The sequence below is a fragment of the Lygodium microphyllum genome, chromosome 17, assembly GCF_053477565.2.
Source record: "Lygodium microphyllum isolate KBCC chromosome 17, Lygodium_microphyllum_v1.1.10, whole genome shotgun sequence".
NCBI classification, from domain to species: domain Eukaryota; kingdom Viridiplantae; phylum Streptophyta; class Polypodiopsida; order Schizaeales; family Lygodiaceae; genus Lygodium; species Lygodium microphyllum.
The window spans coordinates 64,266,404-64,293,476 of NC_141151.1; the positions used below are offsets into that span (position 1 = coordinate 64,266,404).

A 27,073-nucleotide genomic window follows, 5' to 3' on the forward strand; every position below is an offset into this window, starting at 1 on the left:
TCAAGGGTCCAAATACTGAGATCTTTAGAGCAAGGCTATGAAATGGTTGGGAGATGAGAGAAAAGCTGTAGAGAGAGAAAATTCAGAGTTTTGTCGCGAAGAATGATTGAAAATCAGTCAAATGCAGCTGTTGCCTTGCCACAACAACATTAAATGCTGTCACCTACAGCTGAGACATCCAAATTAGTTGTCACCTTGTACTTGGATGCAATCGCCCAGCTATTGAGGGTCCGAATCTGCGATTGCCTCCTCAAAACTCACTCGTGGCTGGTTGCAATGGCTGAAAATAGGCTGGCCATGGCTGCTCACAGCTCTCCCACATTTGCTACAGCAAGAACGATCTCGTTTTTCCTCTTCTTCAACCTTTTGCTAGCTTGTATGGGCAAGTTTGCCAAGAGGCAACCTTCCCAAATGGTTTTTCCAACATTATCCATCATTAAATATTAATTTTCAGCCTTTAATTACTGAAAATTAATCTAATAATTTTTTCGGTGCCCAGAAAAACAATCTAATAAGCCAATAATTAAATTGGCTAGGCATTTTCCACTCCCGAGTCTCTCTATGCCATCTTTGACCATTAGATCGGCGTTAGGTACCATTAAACGCCACATCTCTAGTGTCACCAACTGACACTTATGGCCAAATGAATGACCTAGGCTAACAATTTACACTAGATACCACCAAGTACTTGTGTAACATATCTTATAGCAACTTTTGCCTTTGACATCCCGTGATTTTCTCGGGTCCCAGACTTGTAAATTTACTCTAATCCTTGTTGCATCTCACATGTGCAACATTTACTTAATCATGTGATTTAAAATTAATCCACATGTTAAGTGAGGTTTCAAAAATACATGTCCTTATGACTTGCTCTTAGTTTTAGTAATTCACACACTGAGAGCACACTTAATGTCTGCAAAGATGGGGATAGCCTCTTGATTCTCATTCTTTATGTGGATGATATGCTATTGACTAGGACACACGAGACACATATTTCAGGTTTGAAAGCTGAATTGCAGCATGCTTTTGATGTGATAGATCTTTGCCACTTGCACTACTATCTTGGCATACAATTTACTACAGTTAAGGGGGGCATTCTTTTGCAGCAAACTAAGTACGTTGGGCAGCTTCTTAAGCATTTTCAAATGTAAGACTGCAAGCCTATCTCTACTCATATTGAGACAGGCCACAGGTTCGCACTTGAGGATGCACGAGAACCTTTTGATGCTTCTCTTTATCAACAGGCTGTTGTCTGTTTATGGTACTTGTGTAATACATGAACAAATATTCAGTTTGGGATCTCTCAGTTGGCACTCTTTATGCAGAGCCCTGGTACTTACAGATGCAAATACATAATTTTTTGTAATAGGATCTGTATGACTGTCCTGCTTGACTGTGACCAAAAACACTGTCCGTCTCTTAGTGCAAAAGCATTATATGGATGAGTCATATGCTGAGAGGCTTGATCAATAACATGAATAGCATCCTGAGCATACTGATTACCATCCCAAGCAGTATTACATATCCATATGGTTTGTCATCAATGCATAAGTGAGTTTACTGCTATACATCTCTTCTGACTGCATGCACTTCAAGAATCATACATGGGTGCCATTAGCACTGAAAGGGTGTCCAGGGGGGATCATTGCATCAGGGGAGGTGGTGATCATGGGAGAGTACCTACACCTGCATACAAGTATCGGGCTCCGGATCATCGGGAGAGGGCAAAGTTCCCCCCAGGCCGGGTTGTGCACCCCTTAAGGGTCTTAAGTGGTAAGGGAGGGTCACCTCTCTTTTGTCTTACCACCTCGCTTGGCATCAGTTTTTTTTCTCAGTTAGTGTATACATGGTAGACATTTTTATTAAGCAATTAGCATGAGATGCATTGGAAAGGAAACATTGGGTCATTTCATGAGATGCAAGGATGAATAAAGGCTTGGGTAGGGGCTACCTTGGCAGTCCAGTGACTCACTGGCTGCTACTTACCTATTTACAAAGGCTATTAGCAATTAGCATGAGATGCATTGGAAAGGAAACATTGGGTCATTTCATGAGATGCAAGGATGAATAAAGGCTTGGGTAGGGGCTACCTTGGCAGTCCAGTGACTCACTGGCTGCTACTTACCTATTTACAAAGGCTATTACTCACTTTGAGGCTTATCCAAGGCACATAAGACAAAGATGGGGGTTAATGTTAGCCAATACAATTGATTTAGGATTAGTTATGATGCATTAGGAAGCAAAGGGGAATATTGACTTTCAGTAGATGCATGCATACATGAGGGATTGACTAATAAAGCCTATGCAATCTTTAATCTCTTCTACAAAGGGATTAAGCTCAGCAAGTGGGTAAATATGAGAGATTAAGATCAGATTGATATACCTCTTCAGTGCTTGGGGAGACGGTTAAAGCATAGCTCAGCCCATCATGATGCCCATTTGCTCCATTAAGCAATCCCAGCTGGTTGGGGCGTTTCCATGGAGGAAGACTTCAGCATTTGAATGCTTCCACTAATGATGAGGGCTCCCGTGTTTGTTTCTGAGCTTGAACTTCAAAGGTGGAAAGCTTCAAATAGAGCTTTCATGGCTGCCCACAAGCTCTCTGCATGCTGAGCTTCATGTCTTCAATCCGGGTAAGAGAGGTAAGTCAAGGGCTGAAGGGGCTTATGAAGGCTGAGCTCTCAAAGCTAGGGGGGGATTGGGCTGAGATTCAATGGTCAGAGATAGCTTCAATTGAAGGATCCACGGCTGCCCCAAACTGTCCACAGTTGCTGTCCCACCTTGCAAGTTTGTTCCAGGGCCAAGAGTACCAAGAGGGAAAAGAAAGAAGTACTGAGTAAGTGCCCTGGAGTGGCAAGAGTGCCAGAGGGCAGCCGGAGGATTGGGTTGGAGTTGGGGGATGGCAGGCAGAGCAGGGAACAGTAGCACAAAATGTGCCACAATTTGCGGGCTGTTCCCTGGGTTCTCTCCTTGGCTGTGATCCTCCACAAGGATATTGCCCTTGGTCAAGGGCAAGTGGGGAAGACTCCTAGGGCTTTAGCAGGGCACTTCCATGGCTGCTCTGGGGAAAAGGAAGGGTTCTTCTCTGTTGTGTGGCTATGGTAGTTTGCTTGAGAGGAGAGAGAAAGGGGCTGAAGCAAAAAGTAGTTGAGCTTTTATCCTCTAACCCCTGAGACTCTAAACTTGGCCTGGAACCCTTAAAATTTGTATGAAAAGGAGTGACGACTTGCTAGTTTAGCCATTTTACCTCTAGATGTGTCCGAGTCTCTAGCCATAGCTCCTGCTTACTCCAAAAAGCTGAGGTTAACTGTAGTCCTTGCTGTATCTGTACCTGTAAACTGAGTAACTAGGGTTTTTGGGATTTGAAAATGGAGAAAGGGGAAAGAAGAAAAGGATCAAAGCTTGAAGCTCTGATACCACTTGTAATGAATGAAGCTGAGAGGAGAGAGGAGAAAGAGAACAAGAAGAAGAGAAAAGAAGACTAGAAGAGGAGAGAAAGACAGAAAAGAGAAGAGAAGGAAGGAGGAAGCCATGGAAGCTGAAGATGAAGGTGAAGAGTATGTTCTTGATAATAACCAGTTGCCCTAATTTGGGACTCTTACACCTTATATACCCCAGTCAGTGTGACTAGGTGTCTAACCCCTAGTTTCTATGTATTCCGCTTGTTACACTTGTAATCAAGGGGCAACTTGGGAATAATTACTACTAGTTAGTATCTCAAGGGTTGGAAACCAGGGATCTTTCTCTCTTGCTTCATTCTCCCTCATCTATGCTAGATGCATGCTGAAGCTAGTGATGAAAATTGAAAGTTTGAGCCTCAAATTTGAACCTAATGTGTTGTGGATTGTTGATTATAAGGGTTTGCATGTTAGAATTAGAATGCGTGCATGCATATCTCTGCAAGATTAAGGAAGGTTGTCAATACAAATTTGAATAGTGGATATTAGAATAGATGAGATTTTGGATTTACAGGTGGGTTGATTTGCATGTAACAACAAAGGGGTAATATGGAGATTGATACAGGTGGTCATTGTGGATTTGCATGCAAGTGTCCTTGGCCCAAATATACTTGGATGCGCAATGGAGCAATGGCAAATTAAGCTTTGTAGTGGTTGCTAATTATAGAGGACAACTTACTATTCCAAATTGGCTTGGTCAATTCTTAGTTGTACAATAACTATTTGGAATTAATGTGAAAAGAAATATTGCAAGGGGCTGAAACGTTTTGGGACTAGTCATTTGTCTTAATTTCTTGAGGCCCTGAGGGCAATCTGGCCCAAAGTGATAAAGTGTTAGAATTTTCAATTTTTATTCATTTTATGAATTTATTATGTGCTGTGAATTGCTGTGAATCAGTGCACTTTAGGGTTTCACTACCCTTTTGTCAAAAGGAAGATTGGTTTCAATCAGAATGGTGATCTTGACTATTTGGGTCTCTTTCTCTCTCATTCGAGAAGCACAAGTTTAGAGAGATCCATTCTTCTTCACTTTGTTGCAGAAATTACAGGTTTCAGCCATAGAATGTGAGCTGATAGTATGTATGGAGTGAGGACAATAGCTAATCTTCTTCTCTCGCCACGGGGAATCCATTGGGCAGCTCTAACTTCATTCGCAATAATATATGCTGCTGTTTTTTATTTAAATTTTATCGAAACAAGTTCTTACAATATGATAAGCTAAGATATTCTCTCATCCGTCAAGATCTCAAGCCTTGTGCTCTTTTTGACTGATTTTGTTGTGAAAAAAGTGGTTTTCTCACAGTTTTATGATGCAAAATCCTTGTGTTTGTGAGAGGCACAATTTGGCATTGCATGAAAACCATAGTTTTCATTAGACACATGGGATTGTATATGCAGATGTCTGAAAAAATGTACGGAATTCAGAGTATGATATTGTATTTCAGACTTGACCAATTTTGGGGAAAATAAATGATTGAAAAAAGCATTAAAACTTGACGATTTTATCAAAAAAGTTGTCGCCTTGCTGTAGACAGCATCATGCGACGATTGCTTACCTTCTTTTTACCCCAAATCGTGGAAAATCTGCTCATGGACTTTGCAATAGGTTGAATCAGCCTTCAGCCCCTTGACTTGATTGCTCCAAAGTTGAACAATGTGCTTTTTCTTCCTGTTTTTTCCTTGTCTCTCATCTATAACACATGCTGTTTTTGTCTGTTTGAACTATCAGACTGAATCTCTCTCTCTCTCTCTCTCTCTCTCTCTCTCTCTCTCTCTCTTTGTGGAGTATGATATCCTCTTTCACACTCCATCACTTTTGGGGGGAAAAAAGATTGGAAAAAAGCCCGAAAGCTTAACGATGTAATAAAAAAAAGTTGTCTCCTGGCCGTAGACAGCATCAGGTGAGAGCTGCCTACCTTCTCTCTATCCCAAATCATGGGAAAACAATAGGTTGATTCAACCTTTAGCATTTCTCAAAAGTTGAATAATATGCTATTTCTTTCTCTTTTTTCCTTGTCTCTCATCTTTGATATGTGCTATTTTTGTCTATCTGAAATCTTAGACGAATCTCTCTCTCTCATCGGCCAATTTGACCTTTTGTGGACATTAATATTGTTGAACTAAAACATGCTTTACAGCTGATTAGCATTTTTAAACAGCCCCAAAACATGCTTAATTAATGAAAAACACAAATTTGGTACACAGTTCAAGAGAGTTTCAGTGGTCCCCAAAACCCTAATTTTTTGGGCATCCTTTAACATCTATAAATAGACAGTCTGCCCACCATTTAGCCTCATCCTTTTGTGCAGGTTTCTAACTCTACCATGTAGATTTCAGCCATTATCCATCTACAATTCGCTATCCAGCCATCATTGATTGCAGCCCATCTCTATCCAGCCCTAGGTGGTCTATTTTCAGCCATCGCCTTGCTGTTTGGAGGTCTCCATTTGTTGCGTCAACATAGCACCTGATTAGCCTGCGTTTTTAGTATTTGGTGCCAGGTGACATGTTGCTGCCATCTCTCCCACCAGGCGATTGTTGTAGTGCATGCGTTTTTGTTGTTCAGTAGGCCGCTTACCTTAGCAAACACCTCTCCTGTTGTCACCTCAGTTCCCTGACACTCTAGTGATCAGCGTTTGGTGTTTTTCACACTTAAAACCACTTACATAGTCCAAGAAGCACTAGTATTTAAACTCTTTTTACTTTGGCTAGTTGAACCTTTAGGGTTGAACTAGTCCATAGTCACTTTCACTCTTGATAAAAATCCACAACTAGGTCTCAAATAGGAACTAGGAAACATATCCTATGCTATCTTTGGATTCTTCCCATATCTTAGAGGCCACTCCCCATGAATCTACTCATGTTGCTTAGCGACGGTGCATCCATGATTTCTAGTGTTAAACTTTTGAAATGTTTGGTTTTAAAGGAAATTAGATCAAAGGATTTGAATGTAACGTTTAAGTTTCTTGTTAAGTTTTCTTTACTTTAATCAATTGAGATTTTTTAAATAATATTAAATAGAAAACATTCAAATAAACCATACTATCATCCAATCTAAATCCCACAAGTTTAATGCTTTTCTTTCGTGATTTCACTCCATTTAAACATCATATTGTGCTTGCATCGTTGCTCATTTAGTAGTTAGAAAAGTAGCTCATTTTAAAAATGACAAGATTGTACTTACTATGTTTCTCAGTAAATTAATCATCAAACATATAAACCAAAATTAAATGCATCTCAACTTGTGAGTCTCAATGGCTGATTATTGCTGCAAATTTCCAGGACAGAAGCCGGAAATTTCAGACATTAACAGCCACTGAACTTTCAAATTGTCGAGAAACTTTGCCTTTAGTATTGGTTTAAGAATCATTGAAATGTATAATTAGAAGTCCAAAATTTTTGAAAATTTCAAAAATTTCAGGCATTAACAGACACTAAACTCTCACATTGTTGAGAAACACTCTTTTTCCCTTTCGTATTGGCTTAGATATAGTGAAACTTCATTCCCATTCTTTTGCTTCACGCCAATACTAATGGGAAGAAAAGAAAAAAGTGGGATGGGAATTTTGTGACAACTGTCGAGCCATGTGGAAGGGGGTAGTTTACATGCAAGTGCAAGTGTTATAAGCACACTTGGGATGGAGGCTCATCTCGTATGAGAGCTCATTTTCTTGGGTTAAATTTTTTTGGTATGGACAAGTACCTGCAGCCACTTGCACATGTGAAGAAGACATATCGGCAATTGCATGTGAAAATAGGATTTGCAAATCAGAGGGTTCGCATAGTGAGGCAAATATTGTGAAGAAAACTGCTAGGGTTTGCACTGAGGACACACAGAGTGTACGACCACGACAGAAACACAAAGGGACAGACGTAGACTCAGAGAGCAAAACTCAAACCCTAAACACAACTCAAAACTCAAACACAAACAGAAGAAGGGAGAGAGAGAACACAACTCTGAAGTGAATGAATGCTGTAAATGAATGTAAGATGTATGGGGGATGTGAGCTCCATGAGCCCTTACCTCACCCACGGTGTCGCGTCGTGGTGGAGAGCAGGTTAATATTGCGCCATCCCGTGCCCGCGAACCTTGTGCCTTGCGCGTTTCGCGCCGTGTTACCTTTGCGAGCCTTCGTGCCGCCTTCGCAATATACTCGGGACCTCAAGAAGGGCCCTTCGTACAATGTGCTCAAGGGCAGAGCAATGTCGGAGTGTGACGTCCACCGGAGACGGATCCCAAGTCTGTGACCACCAGTCGGAGCTGTAGGAGTGTTGAATAGTAAATGGTAGCAGGTTGGTCATCAAAACGCAGCAATTTGGAGGCTGGAAACTAGTAAACGCAGCAATGTATCACCGATTCGAAGCTGGAAACTGTGCATAGGTACTGTAAACAGTAGGGCGATAGTTGGAGAAGGTGTGTCAGGGCCTGTAATGCTGTAAACGCAGGCTGGCTGACCCTGTCGAAGATGGGTGGCAGGCTAAATAGCAATCTGGGACAGTGTGGAGCAGTCGCCAGCAGCTGAGAGCTATCGCCTACTACAACAATGGACATGCTGAAGATAATATGGGTGTAGTTGATGATGGTTGGACAGTAGATGGAGGTGGGTTGCAGGTTGGAAACTGGGCGTCAACAGCAGTAGAGGGTGTGTGGGGTGATGTAACCTGCAAACAAGGATGATGGCTGAATGGTGGGTAGCCTGTGTCAGATGGGAGAGGATCGAGGTGTAGCTGAAGTGCAGTAGACAGTGTGAGAGTGAGAGACAGAGTTGAGCACGATACCCAATGCAATAGTACTGAATAGAGTGTCAGCTGAAAGTACAAATGATAACCCTTATACCTTAGGGTTATAAGGGGTTGTTCACACCCGAACACAGTAAGTGCCCGTAAGTGTGCACCACAAGCACATACAAAATAGTACACATAATCTGGGGGAAAAAACCTCTCCTACCGAGAGTAAAAAGTGCCCCAGTGTCCTAGTGATCACCCGCACACTCCCATATGAGCGTAGGCGTAAGTAAGGCGTGTGAGATACCCAACAAACCCCCCTGGAGTGAAGAGTGATCAAGTGTACAAGGATCATCCGCCACCAAAGGGCGTCAAATTCAAAGCATCGCGAAATGCTTCAAATTTGTCTCGTGGAAGAGCTTTGGTGAAGATGTCTGCCACATTGCTGGTGGTAGGACAATAGACAAGGCTGATATCACCTGCATGTAGCCTCTCTCTGACAAAGTGGTAGTGAATCTCTATGTGTTTCGTGCGAGCATGAAACACAGGGTTTCGTGCCACTGCAATGGCACTCTGACTGTCAGTATATAAAGGAGTAGGCTCCGTAACAGATACATCCAAATCAGCAAGTAAGCGTCTAAGCCATACGCACTCAACTGCAGTAGTGAAGGCTGCCTTGTACTCAGCTTCACATGACGACGTGGCAACAGTGGATTGTTTCTTGCTAACCCAAGAAATGCATGACGAGCCAAGAAAGAAACAATTGCCACTAGTGGAGTGACGAGTATCAAAATCACCAGCCCAATCAGAGTCACTGTAAGCATGTAACTGCAGTGGTCCCCCCTTGGCATAAAGCAATCCAAGAGCTCTAGTACCCTGCAAGTAACGAAACACACGCTTCACAGCTTGCCAATGCGACATACGAGGCTGATGCATGTACCTGCTCAAAACTGAAACGGCAAACTGTATGTCTGGCCGAGTGTGGCATAGATAGATGAGACATCCCACTGCTGGAGCATAAGTATGGATATCAAACAAATCACTGTCATCATGTAATGACAGTTTGAGCCCAGGTTCCATGGGTGTACAAACTGGCTTGCAATCCTGTAAGCCAAACTTCTCAAGAAGTTGCCCAATGTACCTTGACTGACATAATCCAATGCCTCTAGCATCATGTACAAACTGGATGCCCAAGTAATAATGCAAAATACCCAAGTCAGACATGTCAAAAGTTTGCTTTAAATTATTTTTGAATGCTGAAATCTGATCAGCATGTGTTCCAGTGAGCAAAAGGTCATCTACATATAGACACAAAATCAGCATGGATCCCCCTTCTTTATGTACATAAAGGGTAGACTCAGATGGGCTGTTTACAAACCCCTGACTAAGCAAGAAAGCATCTATCTTTGCGTACCAAGCTCGTGGAGCTTGTTTCAAACCATATAGAGCTTTTTTCAGCTTGCATACTAAATTTTCTGAGCCTTCAACTGCAAAACCAATGGGCTGCTGTACATACACTTCTTCCTGAAGTTCCCCATGTAAGAATGCAGTCTTTATATCCAGCTGATGCACTTTCCAACCAAAATGTGCAGCCAAGGCAATCATAGACCGAATGGTCGTCATACGGGAGGTAGGAGCAAAGGTCTCCTCATAGTCAATGCCCTTTTTCTGTGCGTAGCCTTTAGCTACCAGCCGTGCCTTGTACTTATCTATGGATCCATCTGCATTCCTTTTCAATTTGTAGACCCATTTCGTACCAATGACACGCTTGCCAACTGGCAAAGACACCAAATCCCAAGTATGATTCTTATGAATAGAATCCAATTCAGCTTGCATGGCTGCCATCCAATGCACACTATGTCGTGCATCCTCAAAACATTCAGGCTCCTCATTATCATGAGTACATGCTGCCATAACAAACTCCATGGAATGTGCTGAATCATGCAGTCGAGTTTGCCTTCGAGTACGACCAGCCAAGGGTGTTTCCAAATGACTATCTCTCATAGTTTGCGTGTACCATCTAGGCACCTGTCTTGCTTCCTGACTGTGTACAAGTTCCTGCTGAATTTCAGTTTCAGCAATGTGCTGATTTACTGCATGTTCCATAGGAGCAGCTGGCTGAACATTAGGTTCATTTGCTGAAGTACCAGCTGAATCACCAAATGTGATGGGCAGCAGCCCTTCAAAGACATCACGGGCAGCCTGATATGTATCAAAACCAGCCAAGGATAATTCTGATTTTTCATCAAATACAACATCCCTGCTGACAAAAACCTTCTTGGTCACGGGATCATAGAGTCTGTAGCCTTTGCTTTTGCTGCTATATCCCATAAAGATGCATTTTACAGCCTTGTTGTCCAACTTCTTTCGAAGTACTTGTGGAATATGGGCATATGCAAGACACCCAAAAGTACGGAAGTGGCCAACAGAAGGTTTGCGGTTGTGCCAAGCCTCAAAAGGTGTGACGGTTTTCAAGGCCTTGGTAGGGCATCTGTTCAAAATGTGGCAAGCGCTCATGACGGCTTCCATCCAAAAACTATGAGGCAAACTCTTTGCCTTCAGCATACATCTGGCCATCTCCATGAGTGACCGATTTTTCCTCTCTGCTACCCCATTCTGCTGTGGAGTATATGCAGTAGTGTACTGATGGATAATGCCCTTCTGCTGCAAATAAGAATTCAGCATAGAGGACATGTATTCCCCCCCTCGGTCCGAACGGAGAGTCTTAATCTTGCAACCAGACTGAGTTTCCACAAGTGCACTGAAAGCCAAAAATGCATCATACACTTCTGACTTCTTTTTCAAGCAGTAGACCCAGCAAAAACGTGTAAAGTCATCAATAAATGTTACAAAATAGTAACAACCACCCAATGACTGTGTCTGCATGGGCCCACAAACATCCGAATGCACAAGCTGCAATCTGGCTGTTGCTCTAAAAGCAACATCACGGGGAAAAGAGAAACGATGCATTTTCCCCAAAATGCAACCCTCGCATAAATGCTCAGGAGGTCTCTCCAAGAGAGGTAATCCATCCAACATCTTAGTACGCTGTAATAGCATCAAGCTGCCATAGTTTACATGCCCCAAACGAGCATGCCATAACTCTGCCTCTAACATAGCAGGAGTAAGAGTGGATGTCAAATATGCAGACTGATCTACCGAAAGAGCATCCAACTCATATAACCCATGACACAGAGAACCTGTCAAGACCAATGTCATGTGTTCCTTGTCACGGACCATGCAACGGTCATCATCAAAGGTGACCTGCAAACCACAACGTGCCATAGAAGAAATGGAAAGCAGATTCTTCTTAATGCCAGGCACATACAAAGCATCCTGTAGGCGGAGAATAGAGCCATCAATGGCTGTAAGCTGAATCTCCCCAATACCACGAACAGGGTATGATGCATTATTAGCACACTGAACAGACTTCCCAACGGGAGGTGCACCAAGAGAAGCAAACAAATCTCTACGAGATGTGATATGCCGTGAAGCACCACTGTCAAAGAACCAAGTGTCAGCATCTTCTGTAGAGCTAAATGCTCTATCAGCCCAAGAGACATCATAACTGCAAGTGTAAAAACAATAGTCCCTGTCTGCAACAAAGGACGCGGACTCACTAGCAGTGGAAGGAGCTGCAGAAACAGACATCCCTGACTCCTTCTTCTTCTCTTTGGCGATGCGCTTCTTGCACTCAGTGATATAGTGGCCAGGCTTCTTGCAGTAATGGCATTTTCCTTTTTTGGCTTGCGTGCCCCCCTGTTTCTGACTTGTCTGTGAAGTGCTACTACTACCAGAACTCTGCGAAGCATTTTTCCCTTGGCTGTTTTTACCCTTCTGCCTTGACATAAAAGCCTGCTCAGAGGCTATACCATCCACACCACTGTTCCGTCTAGTTTGCTCCTCCTCTAGAAGCAAACTGACAAGCTGAATGAAAGTGATGGGCTCTTTCGAAATCCTCATAGTGAGGTTCAAGGCAGTATGAAAAGCCAAGTAAGAGGGAGGCAGTGAATTCAATGTCGTAGAAATCAGCTGCGCATCTGAGTAGTACTCATCCACATTCATGAGTTGCTCCCGCAAGTCCTGAATTTTGTTGAGATGATCCTGCATAGAATCACCCTCATTCATCTTTAGAGTCTCTAGCTCTTTCTTCAAGAAAGAGATGCGAGTCTCATTCTTTCCTGCAAACATCTGCTCCAATGTCAACCAAGCTTCTTGTGAAGAAGCTGTTGAACGAATATGAGGAATGATAGAACGCTGAACTGCCAATGCAATCAGCGACATAGCCTGTGCATCCCGTGTATCCCAAGCTTTCTGAGCTGCAGTTCTTGGGGGAAGTGGCTGAGCGGGCTGAGGTGGAGGGGGCTGAGGTTGCCCTCTTGCACGTCCTCCTGGAGGAGGAGTAGCGGGAGCCACAACTCCCGGTCGTGCTTCCTCTCCACTGACATAATCCCACAAATTTTTGGCCACTAATACATTCTTCATCATGAAAGACCAAAGGGAATAATTGTTCCCATCCAATCGGTCTTCCTTGGACACATAGGTGAATACATCTCCTCCCTGATTTGCCATTATTTCCCAAAAGGCAATAGAGCAATGTCAATGCAGTACGGGCTGGAAATCTGCAAATTTCCAGAAATTGCAGCAAACACAAGTCTGCAATTAATGTGCAAAGGGTACTCTGTCAAAAAACTGTCACTGATGCACGCTTCCCAAGGTGCAATTAGTGCTCAGCAGCACTAAAACATCAAAAGCCCCAAAATTTTCTGCCCAAAATTTCTGTCACAAATGTCTGTTACAAAAGCCCCAAAATGTGCATTCAATGTGTCACAGACAGACACAGCACGTTTCCCAATGCTGAACCTGAACCTGTTGCAGGAACTCCTGTGTAAAAGAAAAGTGCAGAATGTTACCTCTGCGTGTTGACGACGGGCACGATTCCCGAGGTAATGACTGCTGGGTACAGTCGGACTGACGCACAGGTACAGGCGTGCAGGTCCAGTGACACGCGCAGGCAGGACTGGGCGCGCGCTGGGCAGAGGAGGCGGCACCCAGGACTGGCTGGTGGAGACAGGTGGCGCGCTGGCAGCTGGAGCTGACGGCACAGGCTAGCTCAGCGCAGGGAGGCTGCGCAGGCAGACTGACAGGCGAAGGGGCACGCTGGGCAGAGGACACGCTGGGCAGAGGTGGCAGCACGCAGGTACAGGTGGCGCGCTGGGCAGGGCGGTGCTGCGCGCTGATTGTTGGAGCTGCACGCTGGGCAGAGGAGTCGTCTGGTGCTGCGCGCTGACGGACTGACAGGCGCAGGCAGGACTGGGCAGGAACAGGCGGCTGGGGCAGAACTGGCGGGGGCTGCAGACTGCAGACTGAAGACTGCTCTGAGCTGAGCTCTGATACCAAATGTCAGATGGGAGAGGATCGAGGTGCAGCTGAAGTGCAGTAGACAGTGTGAGAGTGAGAGACAGAGTTGAGCACGATACCCAATGCAATAGTACTGAATAGAGTGTCAGCTGAAAGTACAAATGATAACCCTTATACCTTAGGGTTATAAGGGGTTGTTCACACCCGAACACAGTAAGTGCCCGTAAGTGTGCACCACAAGCACATACAAAATAGTACACATAATCTGGGGGAAAAAACCTCTCCTACCGAGAGTAAAAAGTGCCCCAGTGTCCTAGTGATCACCCGCACACTCCCATATGAGCGTAGGGGTAAGTAAGGCGTGTGAGATACCCAACAGCCTGTCTATTTATAGATGTGGATTGGAGTCTCCTAAATTAGGGTTTCCACTGAACTCTCTCGAACCGCTTCCCATTTTAGCTTTTTTACTCTAAAAGAGCATTTTTAGTGTGTTTTGGGGTTGTTTAAGAGGCTAATCAGCAAGTAATGCATATTTTAGCTCAACACCCCCTCTCAGGCCCAAAACTGAGCCGAGGTTGAGCTAGCCACTGTGATGTTTATTGACCCCAAGGCATCCCACCCCAAAGCAGCCAGGGCATCGGACAAAGGGTGCACGTCGGTTGCCCAGTGGTCTACCAAGACTACAGAGGCGATGGTTATCTTACCATGGGAATCCAAGTAGTCACCCTAGAAAGGACAGGGCATCGGAAAAAGGGTGCACGTTGGCTGCCCAATGGCCTACCAAGTCCTACAAAGGCGGATGGAACCACATTGAATTTTTTTAAAATTATTTGAATAAGTGAGTTAAATTTTATGGGATGCGGCCGATTGAGTAATAGTGACCCAGAAGACGGGAGTAGGGAGGGTACACCCAACACATCACAAAACAGAACAAGCTAATCTACCCACTTAGGGATGTCGATGACGAGGAAAAAAAGAGGTGATGAGGTATCCATGTGATGATGGAGGATGGTGGTGTGGTAATAACAGCCGGCGGCGGAAACAGCTTAGGATCTGCTCAAGTGATGCTCTGCACAATGAGATGCAAAGTATGCTACATGCTGAAGAATGCTTATGCAGCAGGTGCCACTTGGACAGTGTTTCTCATGGGAAAATTGTTAACTTACCCAAGTGCCCTAGTACAAAGATGATGAAATCATGCAATGCAAAGGGTAAGATACAACATGGGGAAGAAACCGATGTCGAAGACAAAGTGTTGAAGCCTGTAGAATACCAAGAAGGGTAGGAATCCCTCTTAACCTGGATGTAGATGCGGAAGAAGGAAGAGGAGCTTGATGTTGGTCTTTATATAGTGCTGAGAACCATAAGGAATGAAAGAAGATGAAGTGGATGAAGTGGAGGAAGCACCCCACTAGAAGAGCAAGGTAGAAGTGACTGCCATGATAGCATTGAGAGAGATGCTGCAAGGTCTGCCTCGGGAGGGGAAACCACCATGTTGGAAGAAGAGCAAGCACTCCGAGGATGATAAGACCATGAAAGGAACGGTGTGCATCCCCACGTCTCTAGCCCAGGTAGGACCAAAGCAATTTGCAAGTTAGCCCTACACTGAAAGACAAAATTCTGCAAAAGAGATGAGAATTTGCAAACACAGAGGTTAGTGGTGAGATGCTCCAAAGCAACACATAACAGAAAGAAAATCTAACGCAAAATAAATGCAATGAATGTGTATGTGTGTGAGTAAATGCAGCGGAAGACAAAGAATGGAAAAGCTAAGGACAATGAATCCTATGGGCCCGACTCTAAGAGTGTGAAAAATGAATGCTAGATTGACCTAGGGTATTCAAAAGGACCTAGAGACATGCTAGTCTAAGAAGGTGGTGACCATTGCATACGTCGAGTAGCAGGGCTCTGCCAAGGGAATGCCTGACGAGGTGGAGAGGAAGGTGAGATGGATGCATGAAGTGTAACGGGATCGGAACTTGCAGACCAATCAGCCAGTTCCTTAGGGGTAGTGAAAGAGACGGGCTGCTAAGGCCGTACTCGAGCTACATGTCTAGTAGCAGCAACGGGTGCTGAAGGAGCAGATGAAGTAGGAGCGGAAGGTGTAGCCCCATTGGACTGTGCAGTCGCAGCGGTCTGCTGAGGCTTTTTAGGTGGAAGATCTTGGCCCTTGGAGTGACACTCCCTGTCCACATGGCTTGCTCTCTGCCAGTGTGTGCAAAACTAGTTTTTCTTAGGGAGTTGCTGCCAAATAGGTCTAGATTCTCTGGTTTCATCGAAGGAAGAGGAGTCACCCTTTAATTGGCTTGCCTTTGCATCTTGTGAGTTCTTGCCATTGGTGGTTTTCCCTCCCTAAGAAGAGGCAACCAACCCCCTCTACTCTGAATAAGACTGTGATAAGAATTTCTTGTAGACTCGATTATGTAGCCTCGCGTAACGTAAGAACTGACACTCAAACTCGTAGAGTTGGCAATCTAGGTTGGGAGATGATGCGTTGAATGAAATTGAAGTCTTTTTCGGGCAACTTATTAAAAAAGAATGTAACCTGATCATCATCTGACTTTGGAGAGCCAGTAGTGGCGAACTCAGCAAATAACCACTTATATTCAGCTATCTTGACTTTCAGATCATCCCCTTCTTTAATAGAGAACTCTTGAAGCTCAAAATCGAGATTGATACGCCGAGTACGATCTCAAGCCACATAGCGGTCGAGAAGGTGACTCCAATGCTCTGATGCGAGCGGGGAGTGCTGCAACTGTGAGTGAAACTCAAGAAGCAATTCCTGCATCAGCTCAACATTGGCTGTGGCATTGCGGGCTCTCCATTGACGGATGTAGTTAGGGCGAGCTAGTCGAGGGTCGCCATAGGCTCTAGACCAATGACGAGGTCCCAAAGAGACCCTGAGACTCAAGCACTTGTTGCATGAAATTCGACCAAGTGGTGAAATTTGACCCGTTAAAACGTGTCTTATCCGTGAAGGCATTCTTGGTCGTTGCAACATGAGTGGTAGTGCTCGGAGATGGATAGTGTGAAAAAGTGTAGTGTGGGTAGGATGGGGGAGTGGAGTACACTTGGGAATGGGCCCCAGAGTGCCCACCAGGCATTCAGGTAGTGTGCAAGGTGGATCCATAGGTAGGAATGGGTTGATTAGGCATGGGCATGGTAGCCACATGAGGAACCCAAGGAGGTAGGATGGAAACACGGGGAGTAGAATATGGGAATCCTTGCATAGGTGTAATCCAAGGAGTGTGTGAAGACGCACCATAAGCTGAGGATGGAAACCCCTGTGTTTGAGTGGTCATGTGAGATGTGAAGCTGGGGATAGTGAGGGGGATGCCCATCACAGTTGACCCAAGAGTTATGGGTGTGCTCATTTGCTGAAAGGTGAGAGACACTATGTTAAAGGGTAGGCATTCCCCCTAACGAAGTGCCATGGTGCAAAGAGGTAGAGAATGGGGTGGAGAAGGAAAAGGTGCTAGGAGTAGAGATGGAAGATCCAAACCCTAGGGTGTGTGATGCAGATGTGGAGTGTAATCCAAGGTTTTCGAAAGATGATGAGAGGTGATCAAGGTGTGATATAGGAGAGGGTGGGATGGGAGGGAAGTGAGAAGTGTCTGTGACATGCTTAAATGAAACAGAAGTTGTAGATGTACCTGAATTTTGTTTGCTTCGTGAGCCCCCTCTATTGAATTTCACATACGCAAAGCCATCCGGATCTTGCACCTCAAAAGAAGAAATAGGTGAGGGTTTTGATTCATGCAACACAAAAGAATTGTACAAACCTGACATTGGACGTGGCTGAGATGATGAAGATGGATCGCCAGACGTTCCAAATGCTGTATGTCCTCCATGATCGGGTGGCCAGCCTCACCAACCGGTCCGAATGTGGTAGCAAAACTGGTAGGAGGGGTGTAAATATCACCGTACTTGTTGCGATAGTACTTCTCAAAGTCCTTCTATGTCATGTTAGTGAAATCTGGAATAGGAGTAGAAGAAGGTGAAGGTGAAAGTGGAGTGTGGTCCTTCTCACCGAGTCCATAATGCCATCTCAGGGCCTGCAATGATGGAGAAGCCTGATAGGACATCATAGGAATTGGAGAAGAAGGTGTCTGGGACATTATGATTCGGTTACGAGTCGTATTGTGTGCCTTGCACAAAGACTAGCTCTCCGCAATATCCACAGGATACTCTTTACAAGAGCACCGGCTGTGATACCATGTGAAGAAAACTGCTAGGGTTTGCACTGAGGACACACAGAGTGTATGACCACGACAGAAACACAAAGAGATAGACGTAGATACAGAGAGCAAAACTCAAACCCTAAACGCAATACTCAAAACTCAAAGACAGAAACTAAACACAAACAGAAGAAGGGAGAGAGAGAACACAACTCTAAAGTGAATGAATGCTGTAAATGAATGGAAGAAAGTACATTGTGCTCAAGGGTAGAGCAATGTCGAAGTGTGACGTCCACCGGAGACGGATCCCAAGTCTGTGACCACCAGTCGGGGCTGTAGGAGTGCTGAATAGTGAATGACAGCGGGCTGGTCACCAAAACACAGTAGAGTGGAGGCTGGAAACTGGTAAACGCAACAGTGTACAACTGATCGGAAGCTGGAAACTGTGCACAGGCGCTGTAAAAAGCAGGGCGACAGCTGGGTGAGGTGTGTTGGAGAGTGTTAGGGCCTGCAATGCTGAAAATGCAAGCTGGCTGACCCTGGCGATGATGGACGGCAGGCTGAACAGCAGTCTGGGACAGTCTGGAGCAGTCGCCAGCAGCTGAGAGCTATTGCCTACAGCAATGGACAGGCTGAATATAATGTGGCTGCAGTCGATGATGGCTGGACAGTAGATGGAGGCGGGCTGTAGGCTGCAAACTGGGTGCCAATAGCAGCAGAGGGTGTGTGGGCTGGTGTAACCTACAAACAAGGATGATGGCTGAATGGTGGGCAGCTTGTCTATTTATAGATGTGGATTGGAGCCTCCCAAATTAGGGTTTCCATCGAACTCTCTTGAACCGCTCCTCGTTTTAGGGTTTCCATTGAACTCTCTCGAACTGCTCCCCGTTTTGGGGTTTTTACTCTAAAAGAGCATTTTTAGTGTGTTTTGGGGCTTTTTAAGAGGCTAATTAGCAAGTAATGCATGTTTTAGCTCAACAAATATCATAGGTGAAAATGTTCCTAATGTTGTAGTTGTAGGTGCAAGGGCTTTTGCTTCATGTATTGCTTGGTTGCTAGGCTCAAAGAAGCAAAAATTAGGCAAATCAGGGACCTTTAGAGAAGTCTTAGAACATGCAAGTAGGGCATAATGTTGCCCTTTGCAGGTTCTTTTATGCTGAGGATATCTCTCATGGGAAAGTTAGGATTTCATACCTTTTGGACATGGCTAAATTGATTGGGGAAGTTGAGCCAAGCCATAAGTCCCCATCTTATCAGATGCTTCACACAGGAACTTAATGATGTAGTCCAATGCATTGATAGAGAGTTGTTTGATATTTGAGATAAGTGGAAAAAATACGGATGCAACATTCCATGTGATGGATGGTCCGACAGTTGTGGAAGACCCATCATTAATGTCATCGTGTCTTGTGATTGGCTACATCTTTGAAGAAAAAGATTTGAATATGGTATTCATAGTAGCACGCATATAAGTTTGGAGAGTACATCTATGAGATCTTGAAAGATCTAATCTTGGATATTGGACTAAAATGTGATGCTAGTATGTATGGACAGCAAGAAACTATATGAGCTGGACAATTAATAGAGGAGCAATCGCCTAACATTTTCTTATTGCGTGCACTTGTCATTGCTTGGATCTCCTATTTGAGGATATTCACAAGTTGTCTTGGGCTGCACTTGTATTGGCTGAGTTGGCAAGGGCCTCAAATCTCTCAATCAAGTTACCACTACTTTAGCTATGAATAAGAAACTAGAAGTTTTGGACGGGGCTTGATGCTAGCATTCCTGTTACATCCTTGGACATCCGAATGGGTGCTAGTAGAATTGGTCACAATGGTCATGAATTTAGTGCGGAGTGTTACATCCGTGGATATCCGGATGGGCACTAGTAGTATTGGTCATAGTGGTCATGAAGTGACTTAGTGCGAATGCACTAAGGATACTTGTGGTTAGGGAAGCCGAGTCCTATTTATAGGACTCAAGGCCCTATTCTGCACATTCATTGTGTGATCACCACTCTTGGACTCTTGGCTCATTGTTTGACGCATCTGAATATTAGGATGGTGTGGGTTGGTGGTATGGGATGCCAACTCTTAGGATGTGTCATGACCCGGAGAATTGTTAGCTCCTAGGCTCGGGGGTGAGCACATTTGGTTCTATGGCTGGGAGGTGAGTATGATGTCTAGTCCCTTTTATTTGTGGATATGGCTTGTGTCGTATCTTATGTGCAAGTTGGATCCTAGGGGGATGTTTCAATCCCCATGTTCATAAATTCCTTCTTCCTTTAGTAAACAACATAGAAACTAGAATCATAGCTCACTATACGCTCCAATTAGCTACATCCAATTGAGTTTAAAATCACTTTTGCAATGAATAGTTTAGAAGAACAAGAATCAGCATTAATAACAAGGTAACTTTTTACAATAGTAATACAAACAATAACTAAGCTTGAATGAAGTCAACTAACTCCTTAAAATGCATTTGCAAGCTGAAATGCATCAAGACTGCATAGGATACTCAATACAATATTGACCAAGATACGTTTTGCAACTGCCAAGGAAATTCATCCTCCAGGAGGGGTGATTGTTCTTCCAAAGATAAAGAAAAGATGGGAACCTGTGCCATCATAATTAAGTTTGGCAAAATTATGCCTTGATCTATCAGCTCACACATGTTCATAACCCACAAGAGCGCATGTGCCTAAGATGGATTTCTGAACCAGATGTGGTTGCTCTCAATCTTTGTTCATACCTTTTGACTTGACCAATACTCTTGCAAAATGTGGATAGCAGTGTTTCTAGATGTTGTAGTAGCATTTATATGAGTCATTTTAGAAAGGCTTATGCATTAACTTGGGCTGATTTATTGAATTTGTGGGTGAGAGAAGTTGTATGTCATGAAGTTGAACGTTGAACTCTGGAGGAATTTTTGGGATTCTAACATTGCATCATCTCAAGCATGGGGCACAGACTGATCTTGGTATTCATCTGAATAGTCTTTGTACTGATTGTGGTTTGGGTTCAGATGATTCTCGAACAAACTATTCACTAACACTAGGGCCAAAGAAACCAAAAGCATTTGTTTTTTGCTTGCATAGACATGGGCCAGGTAACCCTTACATAAGGAGAAGGAATCATTTACTGTGAGCAATACCTTGGAAATCTGGAGGTGTATCTGTTGGAGTACCCAGATCTCATGAGAAGTTCAATGTTGATGCTACCATAAGGAAGCAACTAGAGTATGGATTTGCTGTCCTAATTTGCATTTGGACTGGTTTGCAGCGTTGCGTTCAGCTTGCGGGATCTTGGTGTTTGCTTTTTTGTGGTTAGGGACCAGGCTGTTTCATCCTCCCCTTTTTGGCTCTTTGGCAGCACTGTCCAAGGATCTACAAGGCTGCAACATCCTCAGGGATGGCTACTTGTGGGGATCAATGTGGCTGTGTGGGCTCTCACCATCTTGTACTGCTGCCCTGGCAAATACATGGGTTTTGTATTTAAGACAATAAGTTGCAGCAAGCAGTTGGATCGAAGGCACTTTCTAGGTGTCTAGGCTTTGGCTAGATGCTCAGAACTTTTGCCACTGCATTTCTGGCTGGCCAGTGTTTCTTCCATTACACTATCTGAGTTGAAAGGAATTGGTCCATAGGATATCAAATACTAGGAGTTGAAGATATTATGAGAGTCTGTGTAATCATGCTAATTTGCTTATGTCTGTAAATGGAGATATTGGAGAGTATTGCCATAAACTTTGATAAGGAGCAATAGCTTGGCTAGCTCAATAGTTTGGTATTGTTTCCAAGCCTGAGAGTCGATTTCATGTCAGCGATCCCTAAGTAATTTCAGGGAAGGTGTAAAAGAGCAAGAAATATGCAATGCTGTTACACACACGTGAGGCATTTTGCTGGTTATCAGTATGATGTAAGTGTTGGTGTTGCAATCTCTTTGATAAGAAACTACTCAAAAGTTACACTTGTGCAAATAATCATGTAGGCCTATTAATTTCTTCAATCAACCATTACTCAAATATTCAAAAGCTCGAGAACCTCATTTCTTCTCACTAGAAGAATAAAAAACTGCCAACAGAGAGTAAAATGTCAAACAGCAGGTGTGCATGCGGTTCTGAGTTTTATTGATTATTGCAGTTTCCGACACCAATACATAAGTGGAATCTTCCAGGTCTTCGAGATGAGATAGAAGTTTGGATAAAGGTATATTGTTTTCTTATTCTGCTTTTAATACAGAGCTATAATAGATGAAACCTTATGGGTTCTCTCTCAGGGGAATACAGAGAGACGACTTGTCTGGAATGCAACTCAGTGGAAACAAAGTCCGCAAATTGGAGTTCCTTCTTGCAGCAGCCAAGGCAGAAGGAGCAGACTGTGTGATTACATTGGGAGGGATTCAGAGCAATCATTGCCGTGCAACTGCTGTTGCAGCCCGTTACCTGAACCTTGATTGCTACCTCATCTTGCGGACTAGCAGGGTTGCAAAAACTTACAATTTTCATATTACAAAGAAACCCTCTTTTACCAAATTGCGTCGGATGAACTCAAGTAACTTTCTTTGACTTTGCAGACAAATGTTGAGAATGACCCGGGACTGACTGGCAATCTCCTTGTGGAGAGAATGGTTGGTGCCCATATAGAGCTTGTGTCCAAGGAAGAATATCGTCAGATTGGCTCAGAGGTATGATCATTTGATATGCCATTGGAACCACATATTAAATGCGTTGGACTGTATTTCCTTTCTGAGATAAGATACACACACCTGAACACCCACAAGGGGGAAGTAACTTTATCTTTCCTGCGATTAAGTTATAAATCTTCATACATTAGTTTGTATGAGAGGTTTTGTTGAATGTTGTTTATCTCGCACTAGTTTGTTTGTGTGCGCACGTATACACCTGATTTGCTTCTTGCTGAGCCTTGGCCAAGGACATGATGAACATACAATATTGCACCACAGTCAATCTGCAATCAAATTTGGTTGGGGACCTTTTGTTACTTGTCTAATTATAGATTTTTATCGTATAGATGTGGTGAAGCATTGTGAATGCCTATTGAAGGGGCCTAAGCCTTTGAAATGGCTCTCTGAAACCCTGAAGTATTTACCTCTTCAACAAGATCTGGAATGCCACATGGGTAAAAGAACATCGTAAATAATATTCTTCTTGATGCTAGGCACATAGAATATATTGTGCAATGGTAAAGGAGCGCCCAAAACAGAGACAATTTGCATATGACCAATGCCTCTAATTGCATAAGAGGCATTGTTGGTACAGGTGACTATGCCCCTCCTTAGATACATGAGAGAGAGAGAGAGGATGCTCGGCAAGAGGTGATGTGCTTGGATGCACCATTGTTGAAATACCAAGAAGAAGCTGCATTAGTGATAGGAAAATGAGTATCATGAATAGAAGGATTATATTGACATTGAATGAAAGAAGTATAATCCTTAAACTTAGTAAAGTTCATAGTCTTGTGTGAGAGCAAGACCGAACTCCTCCCTCTTCTCCAATGTAATGCGCTTTTGACATTCAATGATGTCATCTCTTGTCTTCTGGCAATAATTACACCTTTGGGGTGTTAAGAAGACTGCTAGGGTTTGCACTGAGGACACACAGAGTGTACGACCACGACAGAAACACAAAGACACAAACACAGACACAGAGGGCAAAACTCAAACCCTAAACGCAAAGCTCAAAACTCAAACCCTAAACGCAAAACTCAAAACTCAAAACTCAAACACAAAAACTCAAACACAAATAGAAGAAGGGAGAGAGAGAACACGACTCTGAAGTGAATGAATGCTGTAAATGAATGTAAGAGTGTACAGTGTGCTCAAGGGCAGAGTAATGTCGGAGTGTGACGTCCATCGAAGACGGATCCCAAGTCTGTGACCACCAGTCGGAGTGTAGGAGTGCTGAATAGTGAATGGCAGTAGGTTGGTCACCAAAACGCAGTAGTCTGGAGGCTGGAAACTGGTAAACGCAGCAGAATATCACCAATCGGGGGTTGGAAACTGTGCAGAGTCTGCTGTAAATAGTAGGCTGAAACAGTGCCAGAGAGTGTCAGGGCCTGCAATGCTGAAAATGCAGGCTGGCTGACCCTGGAGATGATGGACAGCAGGCTGAACAGCAATCTGGGACAGTTTGGAGCAGTCACCAGTAGCTGAGAGCTGTCGCCTACTACAACAATGGACAGGCTGAAGATGATGTGGCTGCAGTCGATGATGGCTGGACAGCAGATGGAGGCGTGCTGCAGGTTGGAAACTGGGCACCAACAACAGCAGAGGGTGTGTGGGCTGGTGTAACCTGCAAAATAAGGATGATCGCTGAATGGGGGAAGCCTATCTATTTATAGATGTGGAAGGGTGCCCCAAAAATTAGGGTTTCCACAAAACTTTCTCGAACTGCTTCCCCTTTTAGGGTTTCCACTGAACTCTCTCGAACTGCTTCCTCTTTTAGGGTTTCCACTGAACTCTCTCGAACTGCTTCCCGTTTTAGGGTTTTACTCTAAAAGAGCATTTTTAGTGTGTTTTGGGGCTGTTTAAGAGGCTAATCAGCAAGTAATGCATATTTTAGCTCAACATCCCCTCTCAGGCTCAAAACTGAGCCGAAAGGTTAGGCTAGCCATGGTGATGTTTATGTACCCCAAGGCGTTCCACCCCAAAGTAGCCAAGGCATTGGACAAAGGGTGCACGTCGGTTGCCTAGTGGCCTACCAAGACTACAGAGGTGATGGTTATCGTAGCAAGGGAATCCAAGTAGTCACCCCAGAGAGGACAGGGCATCGGACAAAGGGTGCACGTCGGCTGCCTAGTGGCCTACCAAGTCCTACAAAGGCGGATGGAACCACATTGAACTTTGTGTGTGTATGTGTTTTTTTTTTTTGGAATAAGTGTGGTAAATTTTATGGGATATGGCCGATTGAGTAATAGTGACCCAGAAGACGGGAGTAGGGAGGGTACACCCAACACATCACAAAACAGTACAAGCTAACCCATCCACTCAAGGTCGATGATAAGAAAAAATAGGTGATGAGGTATCCATGTAATGAAGAAGGACGGTGGTGTGGTAACAACAGCCGCCGCTGGTGGAAAGAACTTAGGATCCGCTCAAGTGGTGCTCTGCACAATGAGATGCAAAGTATGCTACATGCTGAAGAATGCTCATGTAGCAGGTGCCACTTGGACAGTGTTCCTCATGGGAAAATTGTTCACTTGCCCAAGCGCCCTAGTACAAAGATGTGAAATCATGCAATGGAAAGGGTAAGGTACAACAGGGGGAGAAACCAATGTCAAAGACAAAGTGCTGAAGCCTGTAGAATACCAAGAAGGGTAGGAACCCCCTCTCAACTTGGATGTAGATGCTGAAGAAGGAAGAGGAGCTTGATGTCGGTCTTCGTGTGGTGCCGAGAACCATAAGGAATGAAGAGGAGGACGAAGCATCCCAGTTGCAAGAGCTAGGTAGAAGTCACCACCATGATAGCATCAAGAGAGATGCTGCACGATCCGCCTCGGGAGGGGAAGCCTCCATGCTGGTAGAAGAGCAAAACTCCAAGGATGATGAAACCATAAAGGAACGGCGCACATCCCAAGTCTCTAGCCTAGGTAGGATTGGGCAAACCTGTATGTTAGCCCTACACTGAAAACAAAACCTGCAAAGGAGATCAAACTCTGCAATCACAAAGATCAGTATTGAGATACTCGAAAAACAAAACAAAACAAAAATGAAAAGCTAACTAAAGGAACAAGTACAAAGATGCAAATGTGTATGTGTGTGTGAGTAAATGCAGCGGAAGACTTAAAATGTAGAGACAAAAATTCTATGGGCCCGACTCTAAGAGTGCGAAAAATGAATGCTGGATTGACCTAGGGTATCCGAAAGGACCTAGAGACATACTAGTCTAAGAAGGTGGCCACAATCGCGTACGTTCAGTAGCAGGGCTCTGCCAAGGAAACGCTTGACGAGGTGGGGAGGAAGGTGAGATAGATGTATGAAGTGCAACAGGATCGGAACCTGTAGACCAATTATCTAGTCCCTTAGGGGTAGTGAAAGAGATGGGCTACTGAGGCTGTACTCGAGCAACATGTCCAGCAGCAACAACGGGTGCTAAAGGAACAGATGAAGCAGGAGCGGAAGGGGTAGCCCCACTGGATTGTAGAGTTGTAGCGGTCTGCTGAGGCTTTTTAGGTGGAAGACCTTGGGCCTTGGAGCCACACTTCTCGTCCACATGGCCAGCTCTCTGGCAGTGTGTGCAAAACTGGTTTTTCTTAGGGAGTTGCTACCAGAGAGGTCTTGATTCTTTGGTTCCATTTGGGAAAGAGGAGTCACCCTTTGATTGGCTTGCCTTCGCATCTAGTGAGTTCTTGCCACTGGTGGTTTTCCCTCCCGAAGAAGAGGCAACCAACCCCCTCTGCTCTTAATAAGGCTATGATGAGGATTTCTTGTGGACTTGATCATGCAGCCTTGCGTAACGCAAGAATTGGCACTCAAACTCGTAGAAGATTGGCAATCGAGGTTGGGAGATGATGTGCTGAATGAAATTGAAGTATTTTGCGGGCAACTTATTCAAGAAGAATGTAACCTGATTATCATCTGACTTTGGAGAGCCAGTAGTGGCGAACTCGGCAAGTAACCACCTATAGTCAGCCAACTTGACTTTCAGATCATCCCCTTCCTTAAGAAAGAACTCTTGAAGCTCAAAGTCGAGATTGATGCGCCGGGTACGATCATGAGCGGTATAGCGGTCGAGAAGGTGACTCCAACGCTCTGACGCGAGCGGGAAGTGCTGCAACTGAGAGTGAAACTCAAGAAGCAATCCCTGCATCAGCTCAACATTCGCGGTAGCATTGTGGACTCTCCATTGATGGATGTAGTCAGGGTGAGCTAGTCGAGGGTCCGGCATCGGCTCTAGACCAATGACGAGGTCCCAAAGACCCTGAGACTCAAGCACTTGTTGCATGAAATTCGACCAAGTAGTGAAATTTGACCCGTTAAAACGTGTCTTATCCGTGAAGGCATCCTTGGCCGTTGCAATACGAGTGGTAGTGCTCGGAGATGGATAGTGTGAAAGTGTAGTGGGGGTAGGATGGGGGAGTGGAGTACACTTGGGAATGGGCCCTAGAGTGCCCACTAGGCATACGGGTAGTGTGCAAGGTGGATCCATAGGTAGGGATGGGCTGACTAGGCATGGGCATGGTAGCCACATGAGGAACCCAAGGAGGTGGGATGGGAACATTGGGAGCAGAAGATGGGAATCCTTGCGTAGGTGTAACCCAAGGAGAGTGTGAAGACGCACCATAAGCTGAGGATAGAAACCCGTGCGTATGAGTGGTCATGGGAGATGTGA

At 44.4% G+C, this 27,073-nt stretch overlaps 1 protein-coding gene across 2 annotated transcripts in view; it reads left to right on the forward strand.

Annotated features, from left to right (window-relative positions):
• The window catches only part of D-CDES (D-cysteine desulfhydrase), a 91,422-nt gene that overhangs the window by 29,358 nt on the left and 34,991 nt on the right, over nt 1-27,073 (forward strand). Inside the window, exons 2-4 of one of the 2 annotated variants that reach the window (XM_087697516.1) lie at nt 21,864-21,929; nt 22,010-22,204; nt 22,297-22,407. In XM_087697516.1, coding sequence (XP_087553642.1) covers nt 21,864-21,929; nt 22,010-22,204; nt 22,297-22,407 — 372 coding nt within the window. Of the gene's footprint in view, nt 1-21,863; nt 21,930-21,999; nt 22,205-22,296; nt 22,408-27,073 lie in introns of both variants that reach the window. The other variant, XM_087697517.1, reaches the window with a different exon arrangement.